This window comes from Pelobates fuscus, chromosome 7 (genome assembly GCF_036172605.1).
Source record: "Pelobates fuscus isolate aPelFus1 chromosome 7, aPelFus1.pri, whole genome shotgun sequence".
Taxonomy (NCBI): domain Eukaryota; kingdom Metazoa; phylum Chordata; class Amphibia; order Anura; family Pelobatidae; genus Pelobates; species Pelobates fuscus.
Window position 1 is genome coordinate 84888004 of NC_086323.1, and position 22647 is coordinate 84910650.

General features: G+C 40.2%; 1 protein-coding gene across 1 annotated transcript in view; it reads right to left on the bottom strand.

The window, feature by feature from the left end:
* Positions 1-22157, bottom strand: part of LOC134568700 (dimethylaniline monooxygenase [N-oxide-forming] 2-like) — a 91826-nt gene extending 69669 nt beyond the window's left edge. The window contains exons 1-2 of the mRNA XM_063427352.1: positions 22114-22157; positions 3764-3901 (exon numbers count right to left, since the gene is read on the bottom strand). Of these exons, the coding sequence (XP_063283422.1) occupies positions 3764-3895 (132 nt within the window). The 5' untranslated portion in view covers positions 3896-3901; positions 22114-22157. The remainder of the gene's footprint in view (positions 1-3763; positions 3902-22113) is intronic.
* Between the last annotated feature and the right edge of the window lie 490 nt (positions 22158-22647).

Below are 22647 nucleotides of genomic sequence, written 5' to 3' on the forward strand. Positions count from 1 at the left end.
TGCACATACTCCATCGACTACACAAACACACTGCATTTACTACACACACATATTATGCATGCATTCTACCCACATACTGAATCCTTGTCGGCGGACTCATGGGCAGGTCATGTGGGCGGACTCGGCAGACAGAGTGGAGCCCCAGGTTTTATTGATACCTGGGAATCCTGGAGTGAGCAGTAGTGATGTCCCGAACGGTTGGCTGGCGAATAGTTCCTGGCGAACATGGCTTGTTCGCGTTCGCCACGGATGGCGAACATATGCGATGTTCGATCCGCCCCCTATTCGTCATCATTGAGTAAACTTTGACCCTGTACCTCACAGTCAACAGACACATTCCAGCCAATCAGCAGCAGACCCTCCCTCCTCCTAGACAGCATACAATTTAGATTAATTCTGAAGCTGCATTCTTTTTTTTTTGTATTCTTTTTTTTTTTAGACAGAAGTGTGTTATATTTGAGCATGCTAGGCTGAACGTGCGTATATCATGGCTAGTTTCACTGAGGGTATGAGTATATAGCAGTACATTGTTGTGAAAGATGGCTGTCATGTTTAGGGTGTAGCTTGCACGAATGCACATTATCAACTGTGTATTTATATCAGCAGCTCCACCACTAGTTATAAATCAAGTGTGAGTCGACCCATGAGATGAGACTAGTGAATAACATAATACATGAACGGTTAAGGTAAAGGCATGTAAGGAACTTCGACAATAAACTCTTTAGGAGGTGAAATAATGACATGTTTAAACGCTTGCTATTTTACGATTAGTTAATGTGCAGAGAGCAGTTCATGTGATCAAAGGCATGGTTCAGATCGGCTATAGTGGGACATGCTTGGCAGGCTGCTGTTTACTGCTTGTGCTCATCCGATCCCTTCTGGGCGCCAGGTGCAGACCCTGGGAATCCCGGATACCTGGAACAACAAAGGCAAGTCTCTGGCCGGGTTCGCGGCTTGAGGTGGTGGAAGCTTGTTTTGTCGGGTGGTCGGATCTGTCCCGGTGGTGCTTCACGTCCGGTGCGGGATTGTGGTGGCTTTAGGTGGAGGCGAGTGCTTGACATGGGGAAGGCTCTGCATTTCTGTTTGTGCCTCTGGTCCCGTCTTCAACGCCTTTTGCGTTGGTGGATTTTAATGGGGACTGCTTCGCTTAGCTGTGGTGGAGCTTGTTGGGGCTTCCAAATTTGATTAAAGAGTCTGTCCAGCTTAGACTCAATATCCTGCCATGCTTTGCTGGTACCAGGAGGACACGCGGCTGCCGCCATATTGGGAGAGTCGCAGATGAGTATGTCAGCCTGGGCGGCTGTGCTCTGAGCGTCCATTTGCTCCACACAGCCTCTCAGGGATGGACCGGGATAACCCCCACCGTTCTGAGGGGGGAGGGGGGGTAACGGAGCACCTGCCAGGAAGTAGCTGCTCCTGGGCATCCCAGGATTGGGAGATCGGCCGCCTCTCCCGCCCGGTGAGCACCAGGCCCACTTGCCACGTGGAGGTAAGTAAGACTCTGTCGAGTTGCTGACCGCTATTAAGCATGTCGGGTCGGTCAGGTAGGAGCAACATTGCTGGGTCATCCCCTTCTGGGGTGAAATTCGCTTGTTGATAGCTGCTTAAAGTGAGATATTGAGGGAGCTCACACGAAGTGCGTCTTTCCTCCATGACAGCTAGGCCCCGCCCCCCGGAAGCTGCATTCTTAGTGAGAGGAGGGACAGTGTAGCTGCTGCTGATTTAATAGGGAAATCGATAGCTAGGCTAGTGTATTCAGTGTCCACTGATCTCTGCTGTAAGGACAGCACCCCAAAAAGCCCTTTTTAGGGCTAGAACTCTGCTTTTTTTTTTCCTGTGTAATCTAATTGCAGTTGCCTGCCTGCCAGCGTGTGTGTCAGGATCACAGCGTATACTGTGCCCACTTGTCCAGTGCCACCACTCATATCTGGTGTCACAATAGCTTGCATTTAAAAAAAAACAAAAAAAACTTTTTGGGCTGTAATATAATAGCAGTCCGTTTCCTTCACACGTGTGCGTTTCAGGGCCTGCCAGGGCACAGTGTCACACCAGTTCAACTCATATCTGGTGTAACAGTAGTGTACATTTAAAAAAAATACAGGGGGCTTGTTGTCAACTTTCGGGGACCCTTGATGTTGTACGTGGCTGGGTGGAGGAAGAGACCTTCAATGACATCAGTGAGGACAAGGAACGGGACATGGCTAGCTTGGTATCCAACCTTGTGCAAATGGGGAGTTTGCGGTTGTGCAAATGGACTGTTTGCGGTTGTTTGCGGTGCGTTAAACGGGGAGTTTGGTCTGTCACTGTGAAGCGGGCGTAACCCTTACACTAACTGATCGATACAACATCATACCTGATGTTTTAAAGCACGTTATTCTAAACAATTTAGGAATGTAAGGTGATTTATGCCCTTTATGGATTAAAACCAGACTCTGCATCAACTATGTAATTTTCCATGGGAGTTTTGCCATGGATCCCCCTCCGGCATGCCACAGTCCAGGTGTTAGTCCCCATGAAACAACTTTTCCATCACTATTGTGGCCAAAAAGAGTACCTGTGGGTTTTAAAATTCGCCTGCCTATTGAAGTCTATGGCGGTTTGCCCGGTTCGCCCGTTCGTGAACATTTGCGGAAGTTCGCGTTCGCCATTCGCGAACCGAAAATTTTATGTTCGCGACATCACTAGTGAGCAGGGATTTACCCCTGCTCACACTCTAGTCTAGGCATTTAAATACCTGATTGTGTGTGTGTGTGTCTCAAGGTGTGTATATGTGTGTAAGGGTGTGAATGTGTCAGTGGGTGTATCTTTGTGTCTATGTCTGTGTTTGTATTTTTCTGTGTGTATATATGTGCATCTGTGTGTTAATGTGTATGTATATCTGTGTAAGTATGTAGATCTGCGTGTGTATACCTGTCAGTGTGTGCATCTGTGTGTCAGGGTGCGTGTGTGTGTCAATGTGCATGCATCTGTGTGTCAGCTGTATATTTGCATGGAGGGTCCTATTTATCATCAGCAGTTATGCATACCCCTGACAGCATAATAGGTGTAGGCAACCTTCAATGCCCCCGCTGATGTGGACTATATCTTCCCTGATGCTTTGCCTTCATTATGACTGTAAGAGCATTATGAAATATGTAATCCACTACATCAGGAATGCCACAGGTTGCCTTAATTGTTTAACTGTTGAAACAAGTTAAACTAATGTGAAACTACTAAATTATATTTAATTTATTCAATATTTCTCAACCATTTTTATGGATGCTTAATATTTAATGTCTAGTGGAAAGTAACCCAAATAAAACCAAAAGCTGTGCAATGAAATCTCTGCCATGTTATACTGTTGCTTCAGCTATTTTGTGAGCCAAATCTGATAAACCATTGCACTTTACACAGTTATTTTACAGTGAATCTTTGATCCTTTAAAGTAAATATTAACAATCAAATCTCATCCTTGTAGGGCCATAAACTAAAATCTGATCCCAACGTGATTGGAATAAGAAGATACTTTGAGTCAGGCATTAGACAATAAACCATAATTAGTTAATGTAGCATTCCTAGACTGTTCATACCTTCATAAGTATTTTTTGTTGTGCAACATTACATTTACTTTATATATTGTTACAATATACAGTTAAAAAATAAGTAACAGATGTAATTCTAAAATAGAAAAATGTGTTCCCAAGCTAGTGTCATGTACATCATTTTTATCCTGTCACAGAAATTGTTAAGGATCACTTGTCTATTATCAAAATCAAATACTTACAGTATACCTCCAAAGTCCACCAATGTCTTCACTCTTTTCAAAACATGTAGGCTCCAAACCTTCTTCTAGGCAACATTTGATGGCAGCCAGGCCACTGCAGCCTGCCCCAATTATCGCCACCCTTTTAGCCATTAGGATCTAAAATATTAGAAATGTTTTTAGCTGATATTTGACATGCAGACTTTGTGAGGCACAGAAATGCGAGGTGTGGAAAGGAAAAAGGAAAAAGGAAAAAATGAAGAACAAAAGGGATGTAACACCTAAATAGCAGAGACCTGAGTAGTGAGATCGCAGGGAGATCATCTATACATTAGGCGAAAGTTGTTTTGATGCCTATCGTGTCCCATTAATAATTAGGGTTCTAATTTATGATGGTACAGGACAGTCATAACTTCCTTGGTATCACAGTAGTGGCAGAACTAAAGTAGAGAGGGCACAGATGGAAGAGTTTGTATGCACCCATCACAAAGATGGCCATAAAATAGAACCCCATCTTTCGTAAAACTCCCACTATGCTTTGCCAGCTCAGGATCTACAATTTTCCCATCCATGCATGGTTGTATTTAGCACTAGGCAGTGTTTGTGTGTTCGAATGTAAGCTTGTTTTTGTATGGAGTATGTGTGAGTAAATGTTGGGGTATATTTGTGTGTAGTGTAGTGGTGTGTTTTTTAATGTACTGTTTCCATTTAAAAACAGTGTTTTACTTGTGTATAGTCTTTGCTTTTAAATGTACCAACACATACAAAAGCACTGATACATGCAGATAGATATAGACACACACTGAAAAATACAGAAAAAATAGAGCGTTATTAGATAAACTCTAATAGATTACCAGGAGTAGTTATGGCGTGTGGAATATGTCATTAAAGGATCACTTTAGGGTCAGGAACACAAACATGTATTTCTGACCCTATAGTGTTAACACCACCATCTAGCACCCCTGGGCCCCTCATGCCTCCATAAATGTAGTAAAAAACGTACTGTATTCAAGCCTGAAGCTGAATCTGCATGCTGTTAGACTCAGAAAAACAAGCAGTCTGCTGACATGTGGTAGCCTGATCCAATCACAGTGCTTCCCCTATAGGATTGGCTGAGACTGATAAAGAGGCAGATGAGGGGCAGAGCCAGCATGATTCAAACACCGCCCTGGCCAATCAGCATCTCCTCGTAGAGATGAATTGAATCAATGAATCTCTATGAGGAAAGTTCAGTGTCTGCATGCAGAGGGGGGAGATACTGAATCACAGGATGCTGTGCACAGTGCTGCCCTGTGCTCTGCAGACAGCAGATCTGAGGGAATGGAGGCATATTATGCCTCCATCAACTCCGAAGTCCCTCTGGTTCACTCTGAGTGACTGCAACTGGAGGTGTTCTTAGCTTTCAATGTAAACACTGTATTTTCTCAGAAAATACAGCGTTTACATGAGAAAGGCTGCAGGGAGCTATAGTTCTCACTTGAACAACCTCATTAAGCTGAAGTTGTTCAGGTGACTATAGTGTCCCTCTAAGAAATATCAAAGTAAAAAACGTCAGTCTGTGTATAACAAATATGTTTCAATATATTAGTCCCAATGTTATTGGAATATTGCCACAATAAATGGTTAACCAAAGATTTATAGTGTCTGCCTGTATCAGATGACCCCAGTTATCGGCACAGCTGGGGTTTTTCTGTTTAAACAGGCTATTTGTTATAATACTGACAGTGTGTTCTTGAACTGTGTTGAAAATAGCATTTTTAGATCTGGAAATTTACTTGAAAAATAACAAAATAGAAACTAAAACATTTAGGAAGCCCGTTGCATGTAATAGTTTCATCCCTAATGACGGCTTCTATAAACAAACATGGCTCAAAAATATATCATTCAGTCAATTTAGGAGGATTGTTCGGAACCTGAAGTGTGCAAAAATCAAATCGTAAAAATGAAACATCAATTTCAAGTGAAAGGATACTCTGAAGATCTATTAAATCAAGCCATTATTAGAAACATGGGACTACCATGGAATCAAATCTTAAAAACAAAACAGAAACTCAAGAAATTCACACAGATACTCCAGCATTTATAACTAGATTTGATAATCAAACTCATCAAGTATGCAACATTCTACAAAAAAAAAGTATTTATTTTAAAGCCCAAACCTTAATACAATACTAGCACCAACTATAAAAAAAAGAAAAAAAAAAAAGGAAACAAATTCTACACAATTAAAAGCAAAACCAGTCTTTTGGAAATGTAAAAAATGTAGGGGATGCTTAAATAATCAAGAACAACCACAAACAATTAGGAAATTTGTTCATCCACAAACTAAAGAAAAATTCTAAATTAAAACTTATATAAACTGTAACACTATAGGTCTCATATACATGCTAAGCTGCTTTGTAACAAATTATATATAGGGAGAACAAAAAGAGCCTTAAAAATAAGAGTAGGCGAACATATTAGAAATATTAAAAAAGGACTCTGTTCACACAACCTATGGATCTATGCAAGAGACCCCACAGGTCTTACATTTATGGGAATACAAAAAAAAAAAATATCCCATGGCGAGGAGGAGACCTAGAAAAATAATAATAATAATTAGATAAAGCTGAAGCAAAGTGGATCTTCCAGCTAGACACTTTAGAGCCTAATGGGTTAAATGTGGACTTTGAATTAAATGCATTTTTATACATTTTAATGAATTATTCTTATATCTTCCTAAATTCATCATTTTCTCATTAGTTTTTGTTAACTCCAATGGATCTTAACAATATGCATCTAATTCTACAATCATATACTCTTTTCATATGTATTCTTCTTTTTTATGTATCAATGTATTAATATTACTATTCTACAAGGTTTATTTATTATTGGCACAATTGTAACACTTTGATTTATTCATAATATGTCAAATTCTGCCTACATTATTTTAATTGATACTCTGAATTGTTATACCATTTTCTCTGACTTCAAATCATTATTGATGTTTGCTAATTTTGTACTATAAATCCCAAGCAAAAAAAAAAAAGAAATACTCATATTCATCTGTACCTCAACGGGTTAATACACAGCAGCAGAGATCTGGCTGGCTATTTAAGCACAGAGTCCCCGTACAAATGTCAGCCTCTGATGAAGCGAGTCTGACCTCACAAAACTAGTAAGGACCTTTTTGTCATCTGCCTCCAATATTACCGAGTTGTAGTGGAACGCAGGAGGAGAGAGCAGTGGAACGCACACAGCACTTTACACAAACTGACATCTACCTTTCAACCGGCTGGAGTGAAAGACTGTGACAGCCACTCAGTGCAGCATTCTCACGATACGCTCGTTTTTAATCTACAAATTAACGACGGAAGGATTTTGGTACTTAAGACCAATATAAATGATCTTAAAATAATTCTTATTTCAATCTTCCATACATAATTGGAATCAACACAGTTCAAGAACACACTGTCAGTACTATATCGAATAGCTTGTTTAAAACAGAATAACCACCAGCTGTGCCGATAACTGGGGTCATCTGATACAGGCAGACACTATAAATCTTTGGTTAACCATTTATTGTGGCAATATTCCAATAACATTGGGACTAATATATTGAAACATATTTGTTATACACAGACTGATGTTTTTTACTTTGATATTTCTTAAAGACGTATACACACACTATAAATACTCCTGGTAATCTATTAGATTTTATCTAATAAATATTTTTTTCTGCAAATTCTGGCTTTCAGCGGGAGCCTGTTTTATCTAGTAGAGTAGTATCACAGCCATTACTGCCTATCTCACTCTCACCGACACTTGCTTTATAGAAAAAATACAGTTAAATGAACAGCGCACACATTAAAAAAAGAAAAGGTTTTAAATGTTATAAGGCTACTGAAACTCGCCTATTTTAACAAACACATATGGGTATTTACTTACACCATATGGCCATATTGGTTTAAGCCCACCACTACTTCACAGCACATCAATATAGTTGGATTCTACACTAATTTTAAAGGGACAATATAGGAACCCAGACCTCTTCAGCTTATTGAAGTGGTCTGGGTGCAAAGTCCCTTTTGGTTGCTTAACTAACACTGGAAATCCTCACGCTCTGCATTAAAACATCCAGCATCTGCAAAATCCCCTTAGGAAAGCATGGCAACAATGCTCTTTTATGCAGAGGGCATAATGCGCGTACACAGATATACACACAGATACACAGAAATACAAACACACATACAGACACCGATAGATACATATAGACACTTTTGGATGCAGAAGGATGACCTCCTTGGGGTCCAGTCTGCTGGCTGAGGATGTTGGAAGTCAGTGGCTCTCCCAAACTATGCCCCTGCTCTCTGCCTTGACTTCTACTCCTGTGCTGCTTGGTCTGTAAGTTGGGAGGAAGTGACCGTCTCTCCCTTCTTCAGCAATGGCTGTCAATATTAAAGGGCTGCAGCGCACACCTGGGCCCCCAAAGACACATGCACATGGGGTGACTAAGTGCATGGGCCACCTGATGAGACCCCTCATCATGCAGGCTCTGGTACGGGTGCACGGACTGCACTTGCGAATGTTCTACAGCTCTGTACTACAGATGGTTGTTAAGTTATGGTAACTAAATTACTGATTTTGCACATTAACTTAGTTATTTATATTGCCCAGCCAGTCTTCCACGTTTACTAATAACTCTATTGGTCATGCGTATATATTACTGAAAGTTTATTTTATTATACAAGAAATAGGAGTCTTAATTTGGTTTCCTGTCTCAGGCTGTGGACTCACAAATTATCTTATCTTTGGTCTTTCTTCCATTGGAAATAGTGGTGCTATATTTTAGAATCATGCTCATAGTGCAGCAGTATCTGGATCACTGCACTGAAACTGCATTTTCAACAAGGCAATATTTTGCATATGATGTTTAGTATGAATTGTTGTCAAGGAATGCTTGCCTAATTTGTGCCTAATGGTGACTTTTATGTATCTCTTATGATAAGTCTAATCCAGGGATAGGCAACCTTCGGCTCTCCAGATGTTGTGGACTACACCTCCCATGATGCTTTGCCAGCATTATGTGTAAGAGCATTATGGGGGATGTAGTCCACAACATCTGGAGAGCCGAAGGTTGCCTATCCCTGGTCTAACCGTTAGTGTTAGAATCAGAACAGTATTTCAAATATTCTGTAGGGAGATGGATCTGCAGCACAAGATTAATTCAAATATGGGTGTTGCCCCTTTAGGAGATTACATACAATTCCCAGATTCACACAAGTATGGAGAAACAATGTATAAAGTTAGTAGACTTTTACATTTGTTTCAAACCGAATGGCAATTCACCTGAATCTAGACCGACCGGTTTATCAGCTCAATTCTCAAATTTTAAAATAAGCCAGAATTGTAGACTTACTGAACAGGTTAGGTGGGTTGAGGCGGGAGGAGGAGAGGGGTGCATCAATATTCTGCCTGTTGGGCCAGAGCAGAGATGATTGATGGAAAAAACATGATTGATTGCTAGTTGCAAGTCAGTAAATGTTGATTTTATTTACAGGTCAAGTGAAAAGTGAGTAACAAAAGGAAAAAAGTTCTGCATTTATATGTTTTTTATTATATATTTTATAAATATATAATATATAAATATAGATTTTTAAAATATATTTTACTCTCTTCTTCACCTTGTAAAGCACTGCAGTTTTTCATTAATTTTGTTGGAGTAACCAAATAAAAGTGACTGGGCTACCACCTGCCAGTGTCCCTGACCGAATGCTGTCCCTGGGCTCACATTCATTGGCTGCTGCTACCACTGTTCTCATTCTGAGTAAATCCCATTTCTGTCAGTCTGCCACCTCTGTCCCTGGGAACTCACTTCCAGATGTAATTGCTGCTGTTCTGAATGGAAAATTAAAATGTCCCCCTTTAGGGTCTGTTAGGAGTAGGGCAAGGCTGCAGTACTTCACCCTGTAAAGCACTACAACGTTTTGTTAATGTTGCTGGTACCTGATGCAAATGTGATTGCCAGTGCCACTGGTGTCCCTTGACTCAAATCCAAAGGCTGCTGCTGCCACTGTTACGACACCGAGTGAACCCTGTTTATGCGAGTCTGCCACTTCTGCCTCTGGGATCATGTCTAGTACGTTCGTGGCAAATATGACTCCTGTACTTACCCGGACCGGCGATCCACAGCAATCCCGGTTGGGGGAGAGGCTGCCCAAGACGCCAGCAGTTCCCCTGCAGCAGCTCCTGCCACCCCGGCCCTCCAAGGCCATGTGATCACCATGATCACATGGCCGCAATAAAAAAAAATAAAAATAATATATATATATATATATATATATATATGAAACATGGGGGATGGTTGCACTCACCTGAACATGCTTAAATGGGGTGCTGCTGGGGGCCATATTATACAATAAACAATACACAAGATCCAGCTCACTCTCCTATCTACTAAACAGCAACTTCAATGTTGACAGATTTTATTAGTTTTTAAAAGTTTTTTTTAAAAAACACCTAATCTAGGCAAAAAAAATAGTAATGGGGATTTGGTTACATTATATGATCATACATTGCATAAGCCTGCCACAACATCAATGTACCCCATCTTTGGCAGGTCCTACTCTCACAGTCTAATGTCTGCTCTTATGAGATTAACCCACTTACTTGGGAAAAAATTCCATCTGAGGCTCTCTGCAGTACAAGGCTAAATAGGAACCTGAGGTGAGGCACCTGTAACAGGGAGGGGTGCAAAACCAAGGAATTGGCTAGACTCCCAAATATATATATATATATATATATATATATATATATATATATATATATATATGAAACATGGGGGATGGTTGCACTCACCTGAACATGCTTAAATGGGGTGCTGCTGGGGGCCATATTATATAATAAACAATACACAAGATCCAGCGCACTCTCCTATCTACTAAACAGCAACTTCAATGTTGACAGATTTTATTAGTTTTTAAAAGTTTTTTTAAAAACACCTAATCTAGGCAAAAAAAAATATAATGGGGATTTAGTTACATTATATGATCATACATTGCATAAGCCTGCCACAACGTCAATGTACCCCATCTTTGGCAGGTCCTACTCTCACAGTCTAATGTCTGCTCTTATGAGATTAACCCCTTAAGGACCAAACTTCTGGAATAAAAGGGAATCATGACATGTCACACATGTCATGTGTCCTTAAGGGGTTAAAGGGACACTCCAGGCACCCAGGCTACTTCTGCTCATTGGAGTGGTCTGGGTGCCAACTCCCACTACCCTTAACCCTGCAAGTGTAATTATTACAGTTTTTTATAAACTGCAATAATTACCTTGCAGGGTTAAGTCCTCCCCTAGTGGCTGTCTACTAGACAGCCACTAGAGGGAACTTCCTGGTCCCTAGCACAGATTATCTGTGCTAGAGCGTCGCTGGACGTCCTCACGCTATGTGAGGACCTCCAGCGTCGCTCTATTCCCCATATGGAAGCATTAAAATTCATTTTCAATGCTTTCCTATGGGGTGAGCCAATGCGCATGCGCGGCAATGCCGCACATGCGCATTGGGACTCCTCGGCCGGTGGGCGGGATCAGTCTCGCCCACCGACCGACGGAGGAAGAAGGTGGAGCGGCGGGGGAGGAGCAGGCAGCGACGTGGGACATGTCGCTGCCTGAGGTAAGTGACTGAAGGGGTTTTCACCCCTTCAGTAACCGGGGATTGGGGGGTGGGAGGGAGAGGGACCTCCAGTGCCAGGAAAACGGATTGCTTTCCTGGCACTATATTATACCATGTATAATATATTAAAAAGTAATTAAAGCATTTTATAATATATTATAGATATATAATGCATAAATATGATTTCATTATAAGTGTACTTTGAGATATATACACATGTATCTCAAAATACACTTAAAATGTAATCATATATATGCATTATATATGTATAATATATTATAAAATTAATTATTTTAAAATATATTATACATATATAATTTATGTATGATATATTTATGTATTGTTTTCCTTTTATATATGTGTTATATATAATGTCTTGATCCTGAGGAAAGTCCCCACTCAGCATACTTCACATCAACAAGCATTCCAAGTCTCCAAGGGGATATTGGCGCATGCGTGATTACTGCTGAACAGATCACTATTGCCTAAAGCTCCCAGACTGGGAGCTGGATGCTGCCCACTCAAAAAACTTTCCAAACTGTCCCAAACTGAGAACTGTCCCAGGAGGAAATTAGTTCCTTGAGTAAAGGTCTCTCATTTATTCCAACAATGTTGCCAAACATGTTTCAATGGGATGTTGAACTATTTAAATTTGGCAGGAATTTAAGATTAAAGGATTTTTTCCATAAATCACAGAAGAATTGTCCTATGAATAATGAGCAAGATACAAGACATATGTTTAAGGGTACAAGCAAATTTGATCCACCAACATGCCATCCTTCAATTAAAACATTCTTAACGTCAGTAAAGTCTGAAACAGAGGATATATTATCAACACATCAGACTAAGCATTCCAATCTTTCCAGGAAACAAAATTTATCGAATGATCCATCTATTACAATTCGGCCGACGGATAAAGGTGTTGGCATTGTCATACAGAATTATGAGGAATATGCATTGGAGATATACAAACAGTTAGGTGATGAAAACACCTACCAGATGTTAAAAGGGGACCCCACGATGGAGATTGTACAGAAGATCCATGCGATTCTTTCATTTGGATTAACAGCAGGATAAGTTGATTTACATCTATTTAAATTTCTATATAAAAAACAACCCCCATACTCCAATTATTTACACGCTTCCAAAAATCCATAAAATCTCCACCACTCCTCCTGGACGTCCTATAGTCTGGGCAGTGGGTGGAATTTTGGAACCCAAAGCAAAATATCTAAACAATCTCTTCAAAAAGTCAGTTAATGGAATTCCAACGTGTATCAAAGATATGGGCCAACTTCTTAAAGAATTGAAAAAATTTAAACAAATAGATGAATGTATCATTCTAATGACACTGGATGTATCTAGTTTATACACAGTGATCCCCCACGAAGAAGGGATAGAGGCCATGAGGGAACTCCTATTGTAAACAAAACAGTATCAAAGGCTGCCAATTGAATCTGTTCTGGAACTTCTATCTCTGGCATTAAGGAATAATTATTTCTGCTTTGAGACAAAATGGTACTTACAGAAAGCAGGCACGTCAATGGGGGTGGCAATGGCCCCCGTGTATACTAATTCCTACATGTACCAATTTGAAAAAGAACATGTTTTAAAATAATTTTCTGGATGTATTTTGAGGTACTTTTGATATATCGATGATATTTTGATCCTGTGGAAAGGCAACACAGAAGAAGCATTGAAGTTTGTTGAACATATTACCAGGTTACCAACATCCATAAGAGTCACATCGAATATTAATGCTCAAGCAATACAATTTTAGATTTGGAGATTATACTTAAACAAGAGAGGATTGAATATCACCTTGTTTCCAAACCAACAGACCGTAACACATTGCTTCATAATGAGAGTGCCCACCATAAGCATGTGAAGGACTCATTACCTTACTCTCAATGAATTAGAGTAATGAGAAATAATTTGAGAGAGGCCCAATGCGAAATACAACTACAAGAGATGTATGATAAATTGCTATGAAGGGGATACACATGCAAAGTACTAAATAGATCCCTCAGAAAAGCCAGGCATCAATCATTAGAAACAGACAAACCGCCTCAAACCAAAAGCACACGAATACCATTTCCAATGGTATTCAATACTGCCAGTACCAAACTATGCCAAGCGGTAACAATGAATTGGCACATTATGGAGAGTGACAATAGTCTTCCAGACAGTCTGCACGACAAACCCAAGTTTTCCTATAAACAGAGCAAAAATTTGAGAGACCTCTTGGTCCACACGGATCCGGTTCAAAATTATATGCCGGTGAACAAAAATGTGGTGAATGATGGATATGTGAGATGTTTGGGCTGTGTAACCTGTGGACATCTTATTCCATGCAAAAGCTTTAATCATCCTCACACAGGACAAGTATTCAAGATCCAACATAGGATCAGCTGCCGCACGGATTTTGTGATTTATAAGTTGCTATGCCTGTGCGGCCTCAACTATATTGGAAAAACAGAAACAGCATTATGCAAAAGAATGAGGGGTCCAGTATACGGTTGGCATATAGGGCTTACAAGTCTGATAAACCGGTTACACGGCACTTTCTAGAAAAATACATCCACTGACATCCTTGAAATGTGTGGCAATTGATCACCTGCCTCAAAACAAGGAGGAAATAGGCAGGAATTGTTATTAAAGAGTAGACATGTGCATGGGGAACATTTTCGGTTCGGCATTCCGAAATTCGTGATTTTCGTAATTCGGAACTTCGGCCACTTCAGCACTTCAGCACTTCGAACTTCGGAACTTCAACAATTCGGAAATTCAGCAACTTCGGAAATTCGGCAACTGCGGCACTTCGGAATTTCGGCACTTCGGCACCTCGGGATTTCTATTGCAGCCGCTTAGTAGATAACTCCCTAATTCCCATGGTATTAGGGAGTTATCTACCAAAAGGCTGAAAGACCTAAATTGGTCTTTCAGCCAAATTTACTAATACTAAGTAAAAATAACTTAGTATTGGTAAACTTTGTCCCTACTCGCTATACCGCGAGTAGGGGCATGTCTAGTAAACAGTGAGTAACCTATGGCTGCTCACTGTTTAAAAAAAAAAAATAGGGTCCCCCCTCCCAAGCCCCCACTCGTGACGTGCGAGTGGGAGCTTTTAAACTAAAGGAGGGGCCTATTGCCCCCCCCCCCGGCCCCCACCCCTGAGTGGCGGGTGGAGGCCCTAAAGTAAAATGATGGGGGGACATATTGTCCTCCCCCCTAGCCTCCACCCCTGAGCAGCGGGTGGGGGCCCTAAATACTAAAAAGGGGGGACCTAATATCCTCCCCCCTGGCCCCCACCACTGAGCGGCGGGTGGGGGCCCTAAATTGGAATAAGGGGGGGACCTAATGTCCTCCCCCTTGGCCCCCACCCCTGAGCGGTAAGTGGGGGCCCTAAACAAGAATAAGGGGGGACCTAATGTCCTCCCCCTGGCCCCCACCCCTAAGTGGCGGGTGGGGGCCCTAAATACTAATAAGGGGGGGACCTAATGTCCTCCCCCCGGCCCTCACCCCTGAGCGGCGGGTGGGGGCTTTAAAAAAATGTGTGTCCCCCAGGTGACTAGGGTTCCCCAAACCCCTAGTCACCCCCTCCCCCCCAATAAAAATTATCCCCCTACCTAGCCTCTCACCCTAAAAATAATGAGGGGGGGGACCTTTAACTAAGTACCTGTAAAAAAAAAAAATACAACTTACCATTCAATGTTTTCTTTCTTCTAAAATCTTCTTTTTTCAGCCCCAAAAAGGCCAAATAAAAAAACATAATAACCGACGCAATAAAAAAAAAAGGGGCGCAAAAATAAAAGAATCCATCTTCACCCATAGAGGGCTCCGCGCAGACTGAGCTTTGCAGGGCGGGGCAAGGCTTATAAAGCCTTGCCCCGCTGTGCAATTAGGCTCAGAGCCCTCTGATTTGTGGGTTTAAGCCATCCAATCAAAGTGCTCTGACAGGTAAATGAAGAGACTGACAGGTAACTCTCTACATTTACCTGTCACAGCACTCTGATTGGTTGGTTTGAAATCCAGTCAGAGTGCTCGGTGTCATTTTACACAGCGTGGGAAAGTTCTTTGAAATTTTCCCACGCTGTGTAATTTGACTCATAACTCTCTGATTGGTGGATTAAGTAACGTATAACTCTCTGATTGGTGGGTTAAGTAATCTTTACTTAGTATTAGTAAATTTGGCTGAAAGACAAAGTTATCTACTTATTCATTCCTGTCATTACACTGACTGGCCAAGTAACTTACATTTTATATGAATGTATGTTACTTGATTGTTGTAAGTGTTGCAAATGCTTACAGCTGAATCCTGGCTATGTTTGTATACTTTTTATTTAAAATTGTTTACAATGTAACATTCTTCTTTCACTGGGTAAGTATATTAGTACTTAGGCAATACTGTGCTTTGGAACTTCGGCACTTCGGCACTTTGAAACTTCGGAACTTCGGCACTTCGACACTTCGGAAATTCGGTAATGTCGGAACTTCGGGACCTCTGCAATTCGGCACTTGAATGTCCGAATTGCCCGATATTCGTCCGAATTCATATTCGGACCGAAACAAATTGCACATGTCTATTACAGAGAGAGATATGTTGGATTCAAAAGTTGGGCACACTTGCCCCTAATGGACTCAATGAAAAATTAACGTACATTTCTTTCCTATGATAGGTTGCCTTTGGGTATAAAAAAGTGATTGAATTGCAATTATGTTTTAGCCTTATGCGTATGGGATTATTTCTTACCCACAACCAGCACCCAGCTATTTTTTAAATATTTGCTTTTAATAATCATTTAGTAAGAGGGGGCGTGGCCTGACTGTGAAGCAGTGCAGATGCACAAACCAAGAGCTCCTGGGCCTAAGGCCAATTACTGGCTAAAATCAGGGGCAAACTAAATAACCCTGATCCCCAATTCACCACAACCTGCTCTTCAGACACTGGCGAACAGGGGGATACCTCACATGCCCAGAAATAACGCCGGAATGACCAAGCTGAGGCCTGGGGCCTATACTAAGCAGGGCAATAGAGAGGCGGCCGCTCTCCCAGCCCATAACCTCATACAGCACCCACAGCAAATGGCTACCCCCCACCTTAGGACCGGTGGGGGTTATCCCGGTCCCAATCGCCTTGACTGGCAAGCCCAGGTGGACCCTAAAAGCGGACACCGACCCCATCCACGCACCGAACTTGCAAGCAGCCCACCATATCAAAATGGCGGACACGCAGCCCCGTGGACAATCTTGGCCTTCACTACAAAGCCCCAGCACAAACGACTCCCTCACCACCCACCTAGACGACCTGTTTGAGGCCTTCTGGGCAAAGATTGCGGCCCGACAAAAGGAAGAGCGATCCAAGCTGCTAGAGATCGGAGGTACGGAGGGCCAACAAGGTGACACCGACCGGAGTGGGACCAGGCTGCCTTTGGGCAAAGCCGTGAAAACGCAGTCCAAGAATCTCCACACCAGCCCATCTGGGCCAAGGGCCAACAGGGGATCAACCCCGGAGCATCGACCACGCAGGCGGAGACCCATCCGCCAATGGCAGCATACCACCAACCCCAGGATCTCCAGACCAACCCTGAAAGGGAAGGACTCGGCCTTCAATAGTCCCCGAGTCCGTGGTCACAAGATGCCGGCCCTGCTACAGGCCCGGAGCGAGAGGGCACCACTGGTTAGCTCCTGGCTGGCCGCCAACCTCTACACTACCCCACGCAAGCTCCAGAGGGCACAGCAGCACGCACCCGTGGCGAAAGCTCTACCAGCACGCAAGCAGCAGAGCCCAACGAAGCCATCAGCAGCACGGAGGTGGGAACTGCCAAAGTACAAACCTCAGCTCTGCATCAAACTTTGCAAGCCATGGCCACAGAACAGCACAGCCTCAAACCTGGGACTCAAACTGGTAACAACATACCTTTCCTAATCTGCGGCTGGAAACACCATAGCAGGATAGCAGAGCAGGCTGGAACCCGGCAAAAGAACGCTAAGCGGCATTGGTTGACTGAGCCTGGCATTACCAAGTACCAAGTAGCGCAAAGCCTGGGCTTCTTTTATAATTTTTTTTATTTTTTCTCTTCACTTCTCAAATGTACATTAGCCCACTGTTCATTGACTCTGAGTTGCATGACTGCGCTGCCTTATTATTATAATTATTGTTTTTATTTGAATTGTCTATTTATTTGAACTAGCTGACACATTCACACTGATAATGCCGGCAACCAACCTTCGCTGTGCTTCATGCTATTTAACCACTCAACTCCCTAGATATTCTCACCTGTCACATATTCGGCTTAAGGCACCTGGCATGATTATTATTAAAACGATGCTCACACACCTACTCAGCCCTAGAGGCACCACGTAGGCTTCAACCACGTTTAATCTCTGAAAGCTTATAAGATAACTCAAACTGTCTATTTTTCCTTCATGTAGTTCCCAGCATGGATGTCACTCATGTTACAGACAGTCCGACCAAATCTGACCTTTTAAAAAATGTGCTGTAAATGCTTGCCATGTTACTGAATATTTTTGTGTTACTCTACTGGCTTATATCTGTTGTCGTGGCGATATAAGCGTATCTGTAATTCTAAGCACTACAAAAATAAAGAGTAAAAAAAAATAATCATTTAGTATTCTGGTTTCCACTAGGTTTTATAGTTGTATGTGTACTTATTTGGTGATCTATTAACTGCAGTCTCCAGATGGTTATATCAGGTCACTCCATGTTGCTACCAATCTTAATAATATACCATGTAGGACTAGATAGAAAACATTTTCTTTTGATATTTACTATTATTGAATAGTGAGTTTTTCTTCATCTCTTGACATATTAAAAATACGAGCACTTTTGATATATATAGCAGGGGTGCATTATTACATTGTCATTTTAGACACTTTAATTCTTTTATATTAAGGACCAGTGGTCCTGCACTAGAAGGGCTGAACTAGGGTTATGGCATTATGGTATTGCTTTGGTTCATCTAAGTACCTCTATTAACTTTTGATGTGAAACATAGATTATAATGGATCCTGTTGAGAGTATTTTGTATAATGCACTATCACTTTAAATTTTAAATGCAGATCACGTTAAAAAAAAAAATTTGATGGCACTTTATTATACTTTTTTCTGACAACACTTTATGATATTTGTGATATGCACTTAGCACTTTATCCAAGTTTCTGCACTCTGATGTACTACGATACATGGTGTTTAATAGCTACACATGCCGTCGGCACTTTGCTGTAACAAATAAACAGTATATTGTTACAAGATATTGTGTAACTTTATTATGGTGGTGCAACATAACATTGTATCTATTTTGCAGTGATATTGGAAAGTTTTGTGAGTTGGCGGCATCCAGCTCCCGGTCTGGGATTTTTAGGCAATAGTGATCTGTTCAGCAGTAATCACGCATGCGCCAATATCCCCTTGGAGACTTTGAACGCTTGTTGGTGTGAAGTATGCTGAGCAGTTGACATAAGCGTAAATCCGGTGATCCGCGTCCTGATTTCCATGGTGATAGTCCCTTCCATGTGTTGAGCATTATGATAATGAGCAGGGATTCAGCTGATTGCAGCATCCGCTCATGCGCCCGGGGAGCAGGAATGCCAGCCCACCGCAAAGCTGAACTGTAAGTTAATGATTACTTTCCTTATTTAATTGTGTGGTTTGCTTCATTTCACTAGTGTTTGTCCTGATGAAACATTGATGATTGTTTGACACTCTTTCCTGTAAAGAAGTTTAGTGTGAAAATACTTGGGAGTGCTGATTTTTCCTCAGGATCAAAACATGGATACTAACACAAACAGATTTGTATGTGTTAGTATTCATGTTTTTATCCTGAGGAAAGTCCACAAGATGGACTGAAACGTCAATCTTTTTTAAATGAAAAAATAAAGCATTGAATATTTTATCTCCTAACCATGAGTGCAGCTAAACCTGTTGCTTTTTTTCTGCATATTAGAACCCTGGCTGGCACCCGGAAGAGAACCTTTGGAATATTATAGCTTGAGTGCAGGGACGTTTTATATATATATATATATATATATATATATATATTATACACATACACACACACACACACACACACACATTCTATATATATATATATATATATATATATATATATATATATATATAACTATTAATTTTACATAATTATTTGATTTTATTAATTATAATTTGAGGGACCTGCCTGACAACCCAGGCAGACAGTCCAGAGAATTGAATTGGCAAGCCAATTTTTAACCCTCTAACTTTCCAAAACACCATAAAACCTTTACATGAGTGCTATTGTTATACTTGGGAGACTTTGCTGAACACAAATATGAGTGTTTTAAAAAGTAAAACATATCACGACGATGATATCACCAGTAAAAGTGCAGTTTTTGTTAAAAAAAATGCAAAAAACTAATCAAAACGCTAACTTTGCCCAGCGTTCATGACTAAATGGCTACTACAAAAGACTGGACATACCCCATTTTGAATACCCTGAGTTGTCTACATTTGCAAATTGTATGTCATGATGGGGTTAAATCATATTCCTGGGCTACCATAAGGTCTCAAAAGGCAACATAAACCCAGCTAACCAATCTGGCAAACTGAGATGGGCAAGCCCTATATTGACCCTGTAACTTTACAAAACACCATAAAAACTGTACATGGAGGGTATTGTTATACTCAGGAGACTTCGCTGAACACAAATCTGAGTTTTTCAAAACAGTAAAACAAATTGCAGCGATGATATTGTCAGTGAAAGTGAAGTTTTTTTGCATTTTCCACACACAAACAGCACTTTCACTGATATAATTGTTGTGATACGTTTTACTGTTTTGAAATACTAACATGTGTGTTTAGCGAAGTCGCCCAAGTATAACAGTACTCCCCATGTACAGGTTTTATAGTGTTTGTCATGTTTCAGGGTCAAATAGAAGGCTTGATTTTCAGTTTTTTTACATTGAAATTTGCCAGATTGGTTATGTTGCCTTTGAAAGTGTATAGTAGCCCAGGAAGGAGAATTACCCCCATGATGGCATAACATTTTCAAAAAAAGAAAACCCAATGTATTGCAAATGGGGATTGTTTAGTCTTTTTTAGTAGCCACTTAGTCACAAACACTGTCCAAAGTTGGCGTTCATAATTGTTTTTTGCCTTTTTAACACACAAACAAACATAAATGCTATATTTGACTAAGTGGCTACTAAAAAAGACTGGACATACCCTATATTGAATACCCTGAGTTGTCTACTTTAAAAAAAATATGTACATGTGAGGTGTGATTCAGAGATTTATGACAGATAACAGTGTTACAATGTCACTATTGATACATTTTAAATATATTTATTTTGAAACAGCAATGTCCTACTTGTACTTCTAGCCCTATAACTTGCAAAAAGAAAACGCTAAAAACATGTTAACATTGGGTATTTCTAAACTCAGGACAGCATTTGGAAACTATTTAGCACTGACATTTTTTTGCGGTTGTAGATGCGCAACAGATTTTGAGGATCAAATTTAGAAAAAGTGTGTTTTTTTTATTTTATTATCATATTTTAGACTTTTTTTGTATAGTAAATTATATGATATGAGGAAAATAATGGTATCTTTAGAAAGACCATTTAATGGCGAGACAAACGGTATATAATATGTGTGGGTACAGTAAATGAGTAACAGGAAAATTGCAGCTAAACACAAACACCAAAGAAATTTAAAAACAGTCCTGGTCCTTAGTGATAAGAAAACTGAAAAATGGTTTAATCACTAGGGGGTTAAAAGTAATATATATATATTAACTTTATGTAATGGTTTTATATTTTGCTTTTATTTAAAATCTTTCTTATCTGCCTTATTTTTCTGTGCTCATGTCTATTTGCTAAGCAGAAAGGAGCGTTTGACTCTATTCTTATACCAATTTATTTTATAAATTACACAATGTATTAAGAAAACCTGTAAACACAGTATGATCTATTTTCTATTTTCTAAAATGCAAAAACACAACCAACAATATAAAATATGCTAAAAAGGAAAAGAATTTTTCTCTTGCAAGCAGTGTTTCTCTCGTGTCTCTCTCTTTATATCTTTTCTGTTCGGGACTCACTAAAATGTCAGTAACATTAGAGAAGCGCACACACAAAGGTTATTAGCTAAAGGGAGAATTCAAAATTAATATCAAATTTCAAACCAGAGTAGCCAAACTGAAAGCATAGCTGACTTGAATTTTTCCAATTAGGCAAATTTAAACAAATTTTAAATTCACTTTCATCTCTCTCTTTAGTGAATAACCACAGTCTTTTTTGGTTATAGACCTTTCAGTAAAAAGGGGTTATATTTATTGAATAGGCTATAACTCTGTGATCAATACATGATGCAGTATAGAAACATCCTGGTTACTGAAAGACATTCGTTAGTGAATTATTTTTTTGCATTGAGGTTTTATGCAGTTTACATAGTCAGCTGTATACATCATTTATAGGGGTAGTCTGTGAATCCCCAATTGTTGCAGAAATAAAATTAAATAATGTCTTGCCAGCCTTACAAAATTAACCTTTTATTCATTAATGTCTTAGAGGATGAGATTTTTGTTTTCAGTTATAAAATAAAACATGCAAACATTTGTGTTTGGTCATAACTAGGATAAAGGTCCAATGTAAAAGAATCCTATAGCGGCATTGTTAAGTGCATAGCAGGCAAAAAAACGTATGAGAAACTTACATGTGCAGAAAAACTCTTGAACTCCTCAATCTCTGCAATTGTATACAAGACTTTTACTTTTCCCACACAAATACATGTTGTTGCATGTTCAGCAAAGGCAAATAAACTTTTATATCCAAGGGGAGTGGTTTAATATGACAAACTTTAACTGAATATTAGGTTACTTGAATTAGTTATTCAATAACCCCATTGATTGAAAAGCAAATTCAAACAAAGAAAAATTTAACGACAGGGTATACACACACATACATTTATCTTAAAATTCTGCATAACAAGTCAAACATTGTTGTGCGTAATCATTCAATTCATGAAGCACCAATATCCAAAAAGTAATAATCAATTACCTAATAAGGTTTATAACAATATTGGTGGGCACACAAACCAGTTCGGGATGAGTATCTTGGGCTATAGGAAACAGAAACCACACAGAGACCAAGTTGCAGATAAGAATTCACATCACACTTTATTGTCCACGAGGGAACCCAATACAGAGTAAGCTTAACTCTCATTAAGTAGTTGCATGCATTCACTTCA